At 43.2% G+C, this 18030-nt stretch overlaps 1 protein-coding gene across 1 annotated transcript in view; it reads right to left on the reverse strand.

The window, feature by feature from the left end:
- VAV3 (vav guanine nucleotide exchange factor 3) overlaps positions 1 to 13480 on the reverse strand; it is a 357886-nt gene extending 344406 nt beyond the window's left edge. Inside the window, exon 1 of the mRNA XM_045546671.1 lies at positions 13185 to 13480. Within this exon, the coding sequence (XP_045402627.1) occupies positions 13185 to 13388 (204 nt within the window). The 5' untranslated portion in view covers positions 13389 to 13480. The remainder of the gene's footprint in view (positions 1 to 13184) is intronic.
- Positions 13481 to 18030: the final 4550 nt, after the last annotated feature.

Genomic DNA, 18030 nt, shown 5'->3' on the forward strand with positions numbered 1-18030 from the left:
AAAGTACAGTTAATGGACAAATGCAAGGTTCTATTTCCAAGTACTCTGTCATCATAAATAATCTGAACTTGAGCATTTCTTGCATGGCTGAATAAGCTAAGCTTACTAACTCTGCTTAACCAAGAAATGCTTTCTCTTTAGCCAACAAATGTTTTCTCATATTTGAAGGTCTTCTGCTAAACCTACATCTTGGAGTATCAATAAGTGACAGAACTATTCTAGAGCCACTTTCCCTATCAGACATTGCTTGTGTGATTAAGAAAAAGTCGCACTATTGAATCATAACATTATCCCCCCAAAAAGGCTTGCAAAAATAAGCAGATGCTGTAAGCTGGTTGCATGACGGGACACGCAGCCTGGGTGCTGCTGTGAACTGAAAAACGTGACTTAAGAGATTCTGGTTCATTGGTGATGCTCACTCAAGTGCACCACTGGCCTCTGGAGACCACAAACCAAAAAAATTACCTCTAGTGTAGTGTGTCTAACTTCTCAGAATCGAAGTTCTCATAGCACCTGGTCCTCTCTGAGAATATCCATGTCAAGACCTAAAACTCTCAGGAGTCAGAAGGCAGAAAAGTATATACAAATGTAAATTGTAAAGTTTGGAACAGCTGCTCCCTCTAGTAACAGCAATAATGGTCACCACTGCAGGGAGTGGAATGGGATGGACTGAGGGCAGATCAAGACTCGGGAGAACTGGGTGGTAATGAGGAGGACCAGCTGAGCTTGCAGGGGCTAGGAGAGAGTTAGTAACTCAAGGTGTCCACTGGAGCATGACGGAGGGAATGAGAGGAAGCCAAGAGGGTGATATGAAGCACTGCAAAGAGGTGAACGGAAGCAGTGGCAAGCTGCAGTGAAGCTGGACAGCAAAAACAGGAGGGTGAGCCAACTTCTCCAACAGCTCTCTGCCCTCATCAGCAAGGCAGGGAAGCCTGTGGGGAACGGTGCTCCAGGGCTGGGTAACTGGCCCATCTGATGTCGCAGGTGGTGAAGGAGATTTGGGGTGAAAGTGGAAAGGCTGCTCATGGATTCTGACAGGACTCAGAAGTATACAGCCAAGACCAAACGGACCAGGAAAGGAGGAGCTATCAGTCAACCAAAGAGCAAAGGGAGGATAATGGCTGGCTCAGTAGGTGTGAGGGAGGGAGAAGTGGCAAGTCTGAAGGTTAGAGGAAGAAAGAGCAGGACTTTCTACTTTGGGCACTTCAGATGCCCATTAAGCAATTCGACTCTCCATAGTTTTTGCTCCAGGAACTTTCAAGATATTCTTGAGAATAGGCCATCATCTGATGCTCCAGCCCATACACCAAAGGCATGTACTTCAGTGTCTTCGCTGCAAAATGCAAATGGTACAGCCAAATTCCAGTACTAATGTTATGAAGGATATTTCATCATTGCTCAGAATAACTTCTTGTTGGGGATATCACTGAGGTCTGAATGTCTTTGTACATTCTTCTCACACACCCAGTTTTCTCTCCTCACCCAGGTTTCTTTCTCAAACCTTCTTCCTCTCTAGTAACCACTCAAGTCTCTGTCCTCTTCCTGGACTCATCTGTCTCACCCAGCTGCATGCATTTTTGCACTGGCCTTGTAGTATTGACTTACTTCCTTTCTGCATTCTTGCAAAAGCCTGACTCTTGGGTCAAACCTATTTTCTCCCAGCTTCCTAAAAGCAGAAACTTCATGATTTATCCTTATGTATTTGGTGCCCTACCCACCGGAGGTACTAGACAAATGTCTATGGAAAGGAGAGAAATACCTGGAACCATGCACACACATGAAAAAAAAATTGTGTCATTAGTATCGTACCTTGTACACCAACAAAATTAACTATGTATCCAGAAATACATTACCCACCTACTAAATGTTTGCCAGGCCCATTCGCTCTACCTCAAATGGCTCCCTTCCCACCCCACTGTTTTATAAGGGCAAGTCTACAGTAAACTCCAAGCTATGTAGACTAAAAGGAACACAGGATCAGGTACTGAGCTTTAGTCACCTTTGAATCCTCAGGACCTACTACAAAGTCCAATATTTAGCAGGTAACTTGATGATTTAATTAATCAATTAACTCATATGCACAGATTTTCATAAAAACAGAACCAAACAGAAAGGGTTATAACATTACCAACAAGCAGATAATCTATAAACTAATTAGACCATAAAAGAACTGAAAACAGGTTTCATTATTTTAGACGTTTCTATTCTAAATACAAATAACTTTCACTACAAAACAATACAATGCCATTTTACGCTTGCAGAGCAAGCCTCATTGTTTTGAAAGGGCTTTCCCAGTCATTTCCTCATGCAATTCGCCATCTATCCAATGACTTTGGCAGTAGGAAGGGAAACTTCACAGAATTTGGAACTAGGACAGTTGGACTCAAGTCCTGTCTTCCCCACTTCCTATCGGTGTGACCTTAAGAAAAGCCCTTTAGCCAGTGCACACCTCAGTTCACCCTCCGTCTGTAGAGCAGTGATAAGGTCTTATTCTTCCTGCCTCATAGACATAAGGATTGGGGATGTGAGGTGGAGAAGGACGGAAATAAACCTTACTGAGTACCTACTATGTACCAGGCACTTAAATGTATTATTAAATTCTCACCACAATCCTGCAAAGTAGGTTTTACTATTTCTTGCCTACCAGATAAGAAAACTGAGATTCAACAAGTAACTTTCCTAAGGTCATAGTATTATTAAGTGCAAGAGCTAGGATTCAACCATTTCTGTCTGATCCCTGATCTTCATGAAACCATCATGCCTTCTAAATATGTATAAAAAATTTTAGCTGCTATTTAGCATATTATTGCATATGTGAGTATTTGCTGCTATTGCTATAAGGATAGAAGGCAGAGTCAAAGAGAAGCAGACACTTGACAAGGTCACACAGCCTGTCAGAGACAGAGCTGGGACTAGAACCCAAGTCTCCTGAGTCCTGACTTGAAGCCTTCTCATTAAACCATGCTGCCCCCATGCTCTCAGGAAGAGGCATAGAAAGGCATGATGCTTGTTTATTCAGACCAGCTGTCACAGATCTATTTTAAGACAAGCACTTTGAAAATCATGGAAGGTGAGTATCAAGTGTATCATTAAATATGCCATATTAATTGACCCTTTAGAGAACTCCCATGTGAGTAGCATATGCTGCTGGCTTCCTGTTAAGCAAGCAACTGAAAAGCTGACTGCACATCTTGCAACACGTATTTTGAAAGCACATTCAGATGACATTCTAAAATAATTTTCCATGGAAATCAGAAGTCACTACCTTGCTGTTCATGGTTCTGTCCACTAAACGCCTAAGATTAGGGAAAGGAAGAATGTAAACTTGTGACTGGCCTTAACATCATGCAAAGTCTATGTTAACAGGGTGAGGGGCTGGACATGCGATATAATACTGTTCCAAATAACAGGTAATAACAGGTGTCTGTGATTTTACAAAAAGAATATTTAGAACAGAGAGAGAAAGAGGACCATTTCAAAGCATGCCGTTTAAAATGACGGTTTTCCTGCTTCCCAGAGAAATGTAGGAACCTCTGATTCCAGAATAAAGCATTAAACCATGTGCTTGAGACCAGCTGTAACAAAGCCAAAAGGGATGAACTACACTCACCTTCTCTTTTCCTCTCATTAACTTTCCTTAATTTTTCTGACTTTATTTCCTTTTCCCATCATGTACCTGTCAAAGGTCTAGCACCCATTTTACGCTGAATAGTGTGATAAATGTGCATAAAATCATCCAGTTGATACATTCAATATCCTGAACCAAAATTATAATTCAATATCCAACTAGTATGGAGGTGCTATTGACAATCACCACCAGGCCAAGCAGAGAACATTCTTGCAAGGGAACACCACAAAAGAGCAATACAGTGGAGGAAAAGAAAAATTTATTGCAGTTCATGTTCAGATGTGACGATAGGCTTGCTGAGGAGAATTCGGTTCACTTTAAATGTTCTAATTCTAATCTTGGCTCCACCACAAACCACTTGTTAGTGCAAGTTACTAAGCCCCTCTTAGCCTCAGAGAGTATCCATCACACCAGGACTAGTAGCAGTACCTGCTTCATGGTGTTGGACAATTAGATGAGATAATGCATGGAAGGTGTTAGCAACTGCCTCGTACGTTTCTGAAGAAGCAGTGGTAATGGTTATAGTAAAAATAGCTAACATGTACCGGGGACTTGTTGTGTGCCAGTCATGGGGCTAATTAATTCACTTAATCCTCGCAACAACCCTAGGAGGTAGGTTCTTTTACCCGGTCTATTTTAGAGAAGAGGAAGCTAAAGAACAGACTGGTTCAGTCACTTTCTGGAAGCTACTCACTTGATAAGTGGGGACTAACATTACCTAATAATAATTAGTAACAGCACTTAATGAACAAGTATGTGGGGGCTTTAATGACATAAATAGTGCTAGGTATGTCTTATTTTTTAAACTTACGTAGATATGTTTGAAAACGTAGAAAACAAAGAGTCAGTATTTTTAACCCACTGATGAACTTAATTTATGCCTATTTATATAAGTCTATTATGTATGACTTCCTGTGTCAATTTCTGATAGTGTATATAAATGAATTAGCCTATGGCAGGCTCGATCAACATACATCCTAGAAACGAGAGCGATAAGGAAAACACTGCAAAACAGAGCAAGGAATGCTGCCGTCCACCTGTGTACACCCTACAGTGTGGCACAAAGCCGCACATGATCGACCACTCCTGAGAGAGGAGTCAGGGAAGACCTGCAAAGATGACTCTTGACCTGAATCTTTGGGCGGACAACTGAGAAAGGACACTTCAATCAGAGAAAAGACATATACGATAGTGCAGAGACATTTAACAGCATAGTTTATTCAAGAAACGACAAAAAGACCAGGAGTACAGAGTGGAGGAGAACTTTGAGAGACACGGCAGGACCAGACCATAAGTCTACTAAGGAGGCTGGATTTTATCCTGTGGTCCATCAGGAACCACTAAACAAGGAGGTTAACTGACCACCTGCACCAGTAGTTCAGTTCAAACCCTAGGAGTCCTTAGTCACTCTTCATCACACCCAATGTTCATCACCAAGTCTTTGTGGTCTACCTTGAAAATACATCCTGAGTCAAATGAGGGAAGTAATAACATATGTGCATGCAATTGGGAAAGGAGAGAACTGATGATACAAGAGACCATGAGAGTAAGAGTGAAGGAGGAATTGGCCCTGGCTAGGAGCACTGTCAACTCATAGTACAGGAGAGAAAGCATCATCTCTGGGCACAGATGCAGGAAGGTGGGAATCTGAGGAAGCTTTCCTCTGGCTTTGTCTATTTTCCCAGTGGACTAGGAAGCAAGGTCACCAGTTGAGAGGATGAAGGGAGAATGAGGTGATGGAAGTTCAAGGAAAGGAGAAAAAGTACCAAAGAGTCATCTGGGAGAGTCAGAAAGTGAATGGTCTAGGACAGTTCTCTAACTTTTTATTCTCAAGACCTCTTTCCACAAAAATGATTGAGGACTCTCAGCAGCTTCTGTTTGTGGAGGTTATATCTATCAGTGTTTAACATATTAGAATTCTAAACTGAGAAATCTTTAAAACATACACAAGCACAGCAATGTCATCTGTAATATCACGTAGTCTTTGGAAAACTCCACTATAACTTGTAAGAGAATGAGAGAGAAAAAGGCAAATAATGTCTTATTATAAAAAGAGTTTTGACATTATGGGACCCCTAAAAGCAACTCAGGGACTGCAGGAGTCTCAGACCATACTTTGAGAACATTAGTCTAGAAAAATATAATCAGATGACTGGGTGGCCTAAGGCGCCCATTTGAGGTTAGGGATGATGAACTTAAGGTGAGAGCGGCCAGCGTACTGTGGGTTTTCCTCCATCACCTTCAGCAGCTCATTTGCAGGCAGGGAATAAGTAAGGGGTTGAATTTAACCAAGGTTTTATTTACCCAAATGAGCAGGACAAATTAAGAGAAGCCAAGAAATTATAATGTTTATGGTATTTAAGCTAAGTAGGAAAGAAATGAAGACATAAAGGAAGTAAAGAGATGGTAGGAGGAATGATTTCAAAAGGTTGTTAGATTTTTAGATATTAGTAGAATATGCCAGAAAAGAAAGGGGTAGTGAGAGAGTGGGATGCTTGAAACTGAAAAGAGGGAGGGTAACTGGTAATAACTTCAAACTTGACATCTTAAACAGAATGTGCTCCTTTTCCCTCTGAAATCCTTTATCTTTCTCTGGTGATCCAATCCTGAAACCTGGGTCTCGGCCCAGATACCTTCCACTGTCTGCATCTAAGGGGTCCCAAAGTCCCTCCATCCCGTCTCTTACTTGTCTCTGATCTTGTTTGGCCCTCTCCGTCCCTCCACTCACCCTCTTTCTCTGGCCTCGTCCTCTCTTGACTGAACTCCAGGGACTGTCCTGCTCACAGCCAGTGTTGCCCCACGCAATCCATCCCTCACTCCACCGGGAGCGAGCTTTCTACACCGATCAGAATTCACCCACGAAGTGACTGTAACAACTGAGGAGGGCTGTACAACAGGCAGCCCGAGGCTGTCAATGTGAATCTGGGGTCCATCAAGGTAGGTAACACCACGGATATCATGAGACGGCACAGGGAAGAGAATATGAAAAGACACTCAAAAAGAAAACTCTAACATGTTTAAGAAATGTTTAGATAAAAATAAACCAGCAAAGGAAACTAAGAAGGAACAATGAGAGGTATGTGAGAATCAGCAGAGTGTAGTGTGGTGAGAGTAAAGGGAAGAGGGAGTTTCAGGAGAGAGATGATCAGTAATGTCGACTGCCACAAAGGGTTTAAGAAAAAGAATAAAAAGGGTCCGCTGTATTTGAAAATTAGGAAATATGTGGTGGTCCATACTGGATCAACCCCACTTGCATTACAAACAAGATATAATTTTTCCCATCATAAAAACAAAAAGAAGGACACTTTCTCATTCTCCTCACCCTGGCAGATTGTACCTCACCAAAAGAGTTTCAGTATTTCAAGTACTTTCCCTCAGGCTCTGTTGTCTACAGAACCCAGTTTAAGCTACCAAGTATGCAGATAGAACAAGTGCTTAAGATGCCTTAAAATGCCATAGCTACTTTACATGAAAAGATCTTGATTGCTGTTGAGCTTAAAATTATGCTGGCAGATTATCCAAGAGAATAATGCAAAAAAATGGCAAAGAAGTTCCTGACTTCTGAGAAGACTAAATGGCATTATTCTGCACTGACTGACTAAAAATGTGACTAGGCGCACCATTCTTTTTGGAAAATAGCAGCTTTTCCCCCTCTCTTCTGTATAACCCCATAATCTATGTATATTACCACCTTGTATGGGAGGCAGGGAGTGCAGATATGTATTTGGAATGCACACCTCAATGATAAAACTTAATATAATCATAGTTTTTAAAACAATGTATGGTTATGTATGGCAGAAAGTAAGTTTTCTTTAACTCTTAAAAAAAAAAAGAAAAAGAAAAGTAATAACAGCATCAAAACCCAACTAGCAGAAGGTCAACAGCACAGAAGGAAATCAGCGGCACATTCTTTCAGAAATGCTGGATCACCAACACTGGGTATTCAGAGGATAATATTATATGGAAAAACACGGAAATAAATGACTCTAAGTTGAAATGGTATTCTGGATAATCACAGTCTCAACAAAAAGAAGTTTTAGGAACACATTAAATTTATTTCACTTATTACGAGAGTGCCATGTGATAAAATCTGCCTAAATCTAAGAGTTCTTTTAATAGGTATAAAATAAAAATTCTATGTGATAAAAAAAAAAAACTTCTCTTGATCTTTTCGCCTGCTAGCCACTACCCATTTTCCCATTCTCTATACAACACAATTGCCCCCCAATGAGATGTCTATACTTACTGTCTCGACCCTCTCCTCCTATTAATGCACCTTTGCCTACCGCACCACCAAATCTGGCTTTGTCAAGGTCACCAAGGAACTTTATATTGCTGAAATAAATATTCTATCCTCAGTCCTTACTTTACTTGATATATCAGAAGGATTTGACACGTCACTACTTCCTTCTAGAAATACTTATTCACTTGGTTTCCTGCAATCACACTCTACGGTCTCCTTACTTCATGGCCACTGCCTCTCAACTCCTTGACAGTGTCTCACCATCTCTCTACCCTCAACTACAGGCATGCCCCATGGCTCACTCAGACTGTTTCTCTTCTTTCTACACTACTCCCTGGGTGATACCATCCAGTCCCGCGATTTTAAATATTACCTACACCCTGATGACTCCAAAATTTGCATCTGTATCTCTGACTTCTCCAATTGCCCGCTCAGCATAAGCATCTAGATGTCTACTGGGCACTTCAAATGTAATCGGCTCCAGACACTCATCACATACACCTCCAATGCTATTCTTCCCCTCGTCTTCTCCATCTCAGTAAATGTCAATTCCCTCATTCCAGTTTCTCAGGCCAAAGATCCCAGAGTCATTCTTTACTCCTTTCTTCTTCTCATAGCCCTATTCTGAGTCCATCAATAAACCCCTGTTGGATCTACCTTCAAAATATATCTAGAGCCTACTATTCCCCCCATCTGCCCTGCTATGGCTCTGGTGAGAGCCGCCATCGTCTCTTGCCTGAATGATGCACTAGCCTGGTTGCTTCCATCCTTGCTGTTCTGCAGCCTGTTCAACATGGCAGCCAGAGTGACCCTGTTGAAAAGGCAAGTCAGGCCATGTCACTCCGTTGTTCAAACCCTCTGTGGACCTCCCATTTCACTTAGAGTAAAAGCTGAAGTCCTTACAGTGGCCCACAAGTCCTAAAACTTGGGCTCCCGTTTTCTGACATCATCCCTACCACTCTCTCCCACGCTCTCTCCTTCAGCTACAGTGGCCTTCTTGCTGTTCCTGTGGTATTCCTGCCATGCAATGACCTCAGGACCTTTGCACTTGGTATTCACTCTGCCAGGAATATTCTTTTTTACAAACATCCATATTCCTGTGTTACCTCACCCACTTCAGGCCCCTGCCTAACTGTCACCTCCTCAGAGAGGTATTTCTTAACTACCTTCTATAAAATCACATCACATTTCTCTCTAGCACCTTACGTAGCCTCAAACGTCTTCACAGCACATTATATTACAGAGTCATTTATTTGTTTATGTCCATCTACACCAAAATCTAAATCCCTTTAGGGCCAGGACTTTGTTGAGTTTGTTTACTGTCCAAGCCAGTGCCTGGCACACAGTAGGAACAAGCAACTATTTGTTGAAGGAATCCTTGAAGCCTGAATAATTCATTTTAAGACAATTCAAAGTTTACATGTATTGTCCCTAGTGATCAATATATTCATTGAATGTATTACTTCCACTCTAAGACATAGTATACAGCAAAATTTTAAATTTCAGAATAAGACCAGACACAGTGGCTCACAATTGTAATCCCAGAGCTTTGGGAGGCCAAGGTAGGAGGATCATTTGAGGCCAGGAGTTTGAGACCAGCCTGGGCAACATAGCGAGATCCCATCTCTACAAAAAAATTAAAAAATTAGCCAGACATGGTGGCACACATCTGTAGTCCTAGCTACACAGGAGGCTAAGATGGGAGGATCACTTGAGCCCAGGAGTTCAAGGCTGTAGTGAGCTGTGATCATGCCACTGCACTTCAGCCTGTGTGACAGAGCAAGACTGTCTCTAAAAAAATAAAATAAAATAAAATTTCAGAATAAGAGTAAAGTAATCTCATCAGTGATAGATTTGTGGTTGGTTATAGGCATTCATGGAGACCTTCCTACCCACTAAAAATGACATCAAGCCAACAACCCATGCCCTTCCACAAGGTACTCCCAATACAACTCTCACTGGTAGGCTCTTCTCTTCCACAATCATTTATGTGTTTTGAGTCCTAAATAGAATACTATTTGAGATGCAAAATAAAACTAATATATTACAGACACTTTTTTGGATTTTTATTGACCATCTGGATTTTATTTAATTTTTTTCCTTATAATAAAAGGAAGATGTTAAGTGTATAACTAAATGTGATTGATGTTTACCTCTTTAACTCTTTATAAATCAAAACAAAATCTAAATCAGTATTTTAAGAAGCACTTATTTTTGACCTGAAGAAGATCATCATCTTACCAAGATGGCAAGACCAAAAAGAAGCTGATGTCCATACCCAGGAACAATAAGAGAATGGAGATCTCATTCATGTTTCTAGTTGGAAAGATAATCAATTAACTTATTAAGATTCTAAGATTCAAGCCTATATTTGAGCAATCATTATTTGCAGTTATTTATTTTTTAAAAAACAAACAAGGCAGAAGGCTAACAAAAAGAGAATGGAAGAACATCCCACTCACTGGAATAAACACTCTTATTAAAACAGGCTAGTCATTATATTAATACAGCCCCTTTCAGGAAAATTAAACAGGCTATAAGCAAAACATCAATAAACTAAAATTTTCTTTGTCAACATCTGCTCATAACAATCTCAAAATGCCACAAAACTCTGAAGCGAGAGCTTCCAGTTATTTCTGAGTTCAGGAGATCACATGCTATAAGAAAATAATCTATTTCAAGTTAATATCTTCAACAGAATGTAAGTCAGGTGGACAGAATGACTCTTAGACACAGCAAAAAGCCACAAATACCAGTAATGACATTTCTAACTTGAGAAGACTAAATTCTGCTGGGACAAGTCAGGGTTGCACTAGGTTAGTAGATTATTCACTACACAGTATGAATAGAGCTGATAGGGTAGAAGCCTTATAACCGGGAACAGCTAGAACCTGCCCCAAAAAAGATATATGAGTAGAGGCAGACGTATTTAGGGATGTTAGCCCAAAGAAACTTGCAGAACTTTGCAATTGTTTTTAAAATGTCAATTGTACCTATTACTCTTAATATGACAATAGCAGAAAATAACTTTAATATTGCTAATAGCGAACATTTATTAAGTACCTACTATGTGCTGGGCACTGTATGTCAAGTTGCTTTCGTGAGACCATTTAATAAATCTCATTTAAGAATGTAAGAACAACCTGTATATTATGAACTCATCTGCATAGCACTCAGCTGATCTTACCTCTCTGCAATGAGGCCAAGAACCAAGAAGAAAGCAAAAACAGACCTCACCATAATCAGGTACTAGCCTTCCAGGATTCACATTTGAGAGAAGCCCCTCTCAGAGGACATTACAGGAGAAATGGCACTTAACTTGGAACCAGAAAGATCAAGGTTGGGCAGACTTAAGGACTCAAAAGCACAACATCCTAAGGAAGGTCATTTAGCTGTCCACCTTATCTCACCATAACCTGGTGGTTTGTCTGATAGCACAGTGTAATAATTCCTTGAGGGCACGTGTCTTGGTGTGTTCACTGTGGTACCCCCAGTAGGGAACAGAGCTCTTAGAGCATTGTATGTGCTCAATTTTCATTAATGAAGCTTATAATGACCATCCTTAGCCATCAAAGAGAAATTACATGTAACATTCTAAAAGAAGAACAAGCAAAACACAGTGGAAAAGATTTCTGTCTATTGTTAACATTCAAATAAGGATTTGAGGGTTAAAAAAGGGAGATCCTCAGCTGTCCAGAAAACGTGATTATTGAGAACTTAACGAATAACCCTTAAGAGTTCCAGAAAACTGCAGTTTCAGGAAATGTGCAGTGTTCTATCCTCCCTGCTGGTGGGCCAAGTCATCCTGACCCACGCTGCCTCCAGAGGCTACAGGCAGGTGGGAAATGGGGATCTCTAGGGCTGAACAACCAACTGACTGCAGCCCCCACAAAACTTTATTCAGAACAGCAGCTCCCACAGTAATGGAAATGTCTGTTAAACCCCTCGAAGGGGTATGCAGAACTGGGACAACTCTGAAAGGGTCCACAGAGTTAGCAATCACCACACAGGTTTATGGACGAGTATAAAAGAATTAACCACACTTTTAAATACATATGTCTCTCACCACTTACAAGTCTGTTCTTTCTTGGGGACTGCCTACACGTCGAAGGCAGACAGGGATGTAGAATTTAAAGTGCAGAGGGACCCTGATGTGGCACTGAGGATCAGAGATGAGTGTGTATGCTCTAACTTTACATAATTATTAAGTCATATAAAGTCAGTTCCTTCTTAAAAGGCACTGCTCTGGTTGCTAAGTAGCTGAGGTTCTGTTTCATACAGGATTAGTGCTAAAATGTGTCATGGAAGGGACTCTTGTCTCTCTCTTTTAAGTTGAAAGTAGCTTTTTATACATTGTGAAAGAGAACAGAAGTTCTGAATCGTGTTTAAAATCCTTCTGTACAAAAACTTTCCGACAGAATCAATAAACTACTTTTTCACTGAATTTTGACTTTTGAGCTGACTCTAGGGTGCACACAACCTTCCAAAGTCGCTTTTTTGTATATATATATAAAGCCTCAAAGAGGCACCTCCAGGCAAGGCTGGGGCCAAATATGCACCACACCACCTGAGCACAGCACTGAGGGAAGGAAAGCGGAATCTCTAGTGAAACTTCTCATTTCCTGTCTCTGCTGAGTGAGGCTGGACTGGCTCCTTCTCACATGGTTCAAGAAGAGCTGTAAACACAACCATCTCCCCTTGCAGGCTGGCCACGAGCTCAGAGGGCCTTCAAGGGCAGCCTCTGTGTTCCGCTCCCTTTTCCTCCCTTTGACCAGTATCATTCCTGTAAAGATAACGGTCCCGAACGCCCTCCACTTCCTAGAGTCCCCATTTATGTCATGGTTCCTCTTTCAAGAAAACATGGGGACAAAAGGCAAAGCAAAAGAACAGACTGAAGGCGAAATTACCAACACCTCGTTTCATTCCTCCTCATCGTTATTATAGAAGAGCTGGATCAAATTCCCTTTGTCGTCCTACACACACACACACACACACACACACACACACACACACACGCACACACACGCACGCAGAGTAGGTCGAGGGGACCCCAAGAGAACTTATTTTTTCCCGCCTCATGAAAGCCTTAACGCAATCCTCTCACCGTCTCCAAATGCAAGGCTTTAGCATTCAGCTAAAGCGCTGAACCATTTCGAGCCAAGGTAGGAAAAGCCGAAGTGGTCCCAAAGCACCAGGCTGGGAGGCAGGGCGGGCTGAGTGCACCTAGATGTTTGCATTTACACAAAGAAATTAGCCGCATGATTAATGGGAGACGCCGGCTGGAGGCGGGGGCGCCCGCGCCGGCCTCCTTACCTGGGACATCTGCGGCCTCAGGTTGATCTCCTTCAGGTTGATGGAGCGCGCCCGGAGGTTGTTGAGCAGCTGGCAGAGCAGGACTCCATCGCGCAGGGTCTGCGCCAGGTCGAACACCTGCGCCGAGTCCCAGGTCACCCGGTGGTTGGCGGGCAGCACCTTGCAGTGGATGAGCCACTGCGCGCACTGCTTCCAGGGCTCCATGCCCGACGGCTCCGGGACGCGGCCGGCCCCTTCCCTGCGCCGCTTCGACGGAGCAGGCGCCGCGGCCGGCGGGTCGGGGGCGCTGCCCGGGGCTCGGCTCCGGTCCCCGCCCGAGTCCCGGTCCGGGTGCGCCGCGGCCCGGCCGCCGCCGCAGCGAGTCGCGCCCGCTCTCCGTGCGCCCCGGCCGGCTGGGGGGCCGCGCACAGGCTTCCGACTCGCGAGCCCGGCGCCCCGCGACTGAGCATGCCCGGCGCGCCCGGCCGGCTCGCTGCAGTCTGCGAGTCCCCAGAGGCGCGGGTGGGAGCGCGCCAGCAGCCCGGCCGCGGGTCGGTGGCCGAGGGCGGGGCGGGGCGCGGGGGGAGGGGCGGTCGGAGTGGGGGGGCGGCGACAGAGGGGATCCCGGCGCCCCCGCCCGCCCGCGGGCCCTCAGGTTCGCGGAGCTTGCACGACCCCGGGCGTCCCGGGATTTTCTCTCCCGGCGGCTCCCTGGGTTTGGGGGAGTGTGGCTGAATACTGCAATACGTTGGGGTTCCCCCTGCGGGCCCCTAAACAACGAATGCATTTTTCAGAAAGGAGTCTCGGAGGAGCGACGGATGAATTGGGGCGCCCGGACTCCCCGGAGCGATGGGGGAAGGTGCGCAGCGCAGCTGGAGATCACAGCGCGGAAAGTTTTGGAGACCGTCGCCCCCTCCGGCTCTGTTCCCCAATTCCCTCCTGCGATAACCCCTCGGTCTGTCCCTCCAAGTTAGTTGCTCCTAAGGATGTTGCGGCACCTTAATAGTGTGGGGTGGGGGGGGAACGCCGGCAGAAACCGCTCCCACCCCCGAGCCCGTGTCGACGCGAAGTGTTTCCACTTAGGGACGGTTTCCCTCTCCGCTGTCAGGCTGGGACCGTTCACCGTGGCAGTCCTGACCCTTTTGCTGACCCCACGGAAACCTGCCTGAAAAATAGGCCTGTGACACGGCGGCCAGACTGCGCATGCGTCGGCGACTGGCGGCGGAGTTTGAGAGCTCGGAGCCTCCGCCCGGGCCGCCCCTGCCTGGCTGGGTTTGGGGACCTTGTGCAAGTTGGAATAGGCCATCGGAGCACTGGCTGAAGCAGCGCATTCGTGTGTCTTAAATTCTGGGGGGGACTCTTAAACCCTGCCCCTTTTACTCCCACTGCGCACTGCCCCTCAAGCCCAAAAACAATGTTTAAATTATTTGCGTTGAACTCTTGCCGTTCTGTGTAAATGTGATCCTCGGTCACCTATTGGAGATGTATTCTCTTAAAATTGGAAAATAAAAATATAAAGTACAGTTTGGCTGTTAGATGATGTTTTAGTTTTTAGATTTCTGGAGCTCCAGCTTTCTATTATGAACCATAGTAATTTCATAAGCAGGTCAAATGTTATTTTTAAGAAAATGATCTGTTCAGGACAGGGACTGCGTCCTTTTTTACTTGGCTGTGACAAGCATAGCACACTGTGTAAGCTCAGCGTTAAACAATAAATCAGCCTGAGGATTTCCTTTCTTCACATGCATCCTTCCCCAGCAATTTCCTCTCGTGTTCAGTGCAGATTCCATCAATAGAGCAATGTTTCCTAGGCCATAATTTTGGCAAATAAATCATACTAAATTTTACATGTCTTTGGAAACAAAATCCAGCATATCTGAATCACCATTTAATACAAGGTCGTTCATAAGGAGAAATTAAATTGGAAAAAAGTTTCATCAAAAGACAAAAAAGTAAACTAAAACTATGAATTTTGTTTGAGGTAGCACCAGATCCCCCTTTAGGTGTTGTAGGATATTTCCAAAGTCCAGATTGTATAAACTACACCAGGAGGCAAACCTGGATTTAGGAGCAAACTCTGCTGCTTTCTAGCAACATGGCCTTGGACAAATTATCTAATTCCTCTAAACTTCAGTTTCCCCATCTGGGAAATAAAAATAATATTTATCTCATAGGGTTGTCATCAAGATCAAATGAAACCATGCCTTGCTATTCAAAATGCAATCTGTAGACAACAGCATCACCCTGGAGTTTGCTAGCACTGTAGTCTCTTGAGCCCTACCCTCAAATTAAATGAACCAGAACTTGAATTGTAAGATCCCCAGGTGACAGACATGTATTTTCATCAAAGTCTAAGAAGCACTGATGTAATGCCTCAAATGTGTGCTGCCTGACACTTAAGGCTCAATAAACATTACCCAAAAAGGCAGCAATGATCAAATAAATTCTATTTAACGTCTAAAATTTCATATATTTTTAATATATATAAACTATGACTTCAAATAATGCTTCTCAAACATAGTAGACCAGAGAGTTGGTAGAAGGGCAAGAGGAAAGTATATGGAAGGCTTAGAACACAAGGAAGCTACTGGAGCCACAAGGTTCTTCACTTAAACAGGGAGCTAAGTGGCAACAGATGAGTCATGTGGAAGACATTAAAGTGTCAGAAATTAGGGCAGCAAAAATGGCAATGGGCTTCCCACCTGAGCCGTCAGCACCAGTCTTTTTCCTTTAAAATCTTAAAGATTCTACCTAGTGAAGACAAGTTGGGAGATAGGGACTAAGCTCTGTCAGTGGCAACTCCCTGCTAGTCCTGGTCCCCAGTGTTTTTGCAGTGTGCAAGAAAATCATTCTTGCATATCTGACGTGGGACTTCAGGATCCCTCCTGTGGTCATGGTCCTACTGCCCTCCAGGGCTGCGCAGCACCTGAGGCATATCCACATGCCACCAGTTACCGAATGCCCACTGTATGTCAAGCACGCTATTGGGCACTTTACACCCACCTGCGAGTTAAAGATGCTCCCCCCCACCCCACCTATATAGATGAAGAACATGAAGGTCAAAGGCATTAAGCACCTTGCTCTTTGTTACAGAGCTCAATGAGAGGGTGAGCTTGTGTCTCCACATCTGTGTTCCTTCTGTTCAGAGCTGCAGCTCGCCATTATAATAATTACCTTAGAGAGTTTAATTACTGGTTTAAACCTCTTTCTCCCTGCTAGACTGAAACACCTTGAAGGCAAGGGTGGTAACTTATTCATCTCCAAATTCCCAAAACCAACCTTGTCACATAGCAGGTACTCAATAAATATGAGTTGAGCGAGTAAATAAGCGAATGAATGAATGAGCTATGTTGCTCCCCTTTTACATTCTCTCCTCTCTCCCCTTTTCCTGACAGACGAAAGATCAGGAAGGATTTGCCAGTGTTACCTGCATGATGTATAAGGGCCACATGGAATAAAGGTCTGCTTTTTTCTGTGTGTCTCCTTAGCCTTTCTGGGCCCACCAAGGTTAGGAGGCTGCCAGCTGTTTCTCTCTTGAATTGCTCTGTTGTTTGGATCTTGCCGCATTCCTACACACTATAGAAATGGGAAATGGGATAGATGACATCCTGAGCCGCAGGAAAGACAAGGACAACTGATAATGGATATCACATGCTAGGGCCCTTTCCATGTGGAATTACACCACAATCAGAAAAGTGAGAATTAGAGAACTCACTGGGTTATGCATCAGGCCTAATGTACCAAAAAATTTGTGAAGGGAGGTGAAAGCCACATGAATTGATTGCTTGCTACATCTGTATTGTCACTCAGTCCTTACTGGAATTTTTTTCTTCTTATTCTTTCAACTCTTAAATTTACAAAGGCATTAAGATTTATCTACAACCAGGAAATGCAGAAACCCAAATTTATTTCTTATTTTAGTCCTTATTTTATGTCACAAGATAAGTAAATCATAGACAGTATGTGGCATACCAAAGATAAATATTTCTGAAAGAATTAAAGATGAAGAAATGTAAATATTATAGACTGCAAACTGAAATCCAGGCTGGCTGTCTGCTGGGTTAATTTTCTTCAACTACAATCAAATGTAGTTTGGTTTCACGTAAACATTAAGGATGCGGGCTTTAAGCTTCTGGCAATTTGATACTGTTTTAAAAATAAATACCGGAAAACCATTGTGAAGATAGGATGGGGGTAGAGTCAGATTTCTACAATAATTGTTCCTTTCATAAATGTGCCCAAATCAGTGTGAACTTAAAGATTTTGGAATTAGGTACAACTGAGCAGCATCTTGTTATGATCATAGGATTTCTTTTCTCTTCTGACATGTTCAAGTACTTTTTATAATAAGAGTAACAACAATGACAGTAATGACCTTTACTCAAAATGGCACTTACCATCTAACAAAAGAAATTTACTTGAGGTAATTTATGGCACAAATAGCTTCCAAAGATGCAGCTTAAAAAGGAGGATTAGAAAATGACTGTCAGTCTGCTTGTCTACAAAGGATGGATTAATAAAAGATTGATTGACTAACCAACGTCCAAATAAGTGAAAATACAAGTGTTCCCCTCTCCACTGTAAGTACACGGACAGACAGACACACACACACACAGAAAACGAGGCTCCAAAGGTTTACTTCACCATGTTAATTACACCTCAGCTGGGTCCTTTCAGAGTCTGGTTCACACTAAACATGCTGCAGCCCTCAAGCCATGACTAGACACGAGTCCATCTGCCGAACATCAGCAGTGATCTACATATACATTACATTTTAAAGATGACTAAGGAGGTTGGACTTACACAGAAAAGCTGAATAGCTCTATGTATTCCTGTCAGCAACTAAGAACCTTAATCTAACTTGTGT

The sequence above is a fragment of the Lemur catta genome, chromosome 3, assembly GCF_020740605.2.
Source record: "Lemur catta isolate mLemCat1 chromosome 3, mLemCat1.pri, whole genome shotgun sequence".
NCBI classification, from domain to species: domain Eukaryota; kingdom Metazoa; phylum Chordata; class Mammalia; order Primates; family Lemuridae; genus Lemur; species Lemur catta.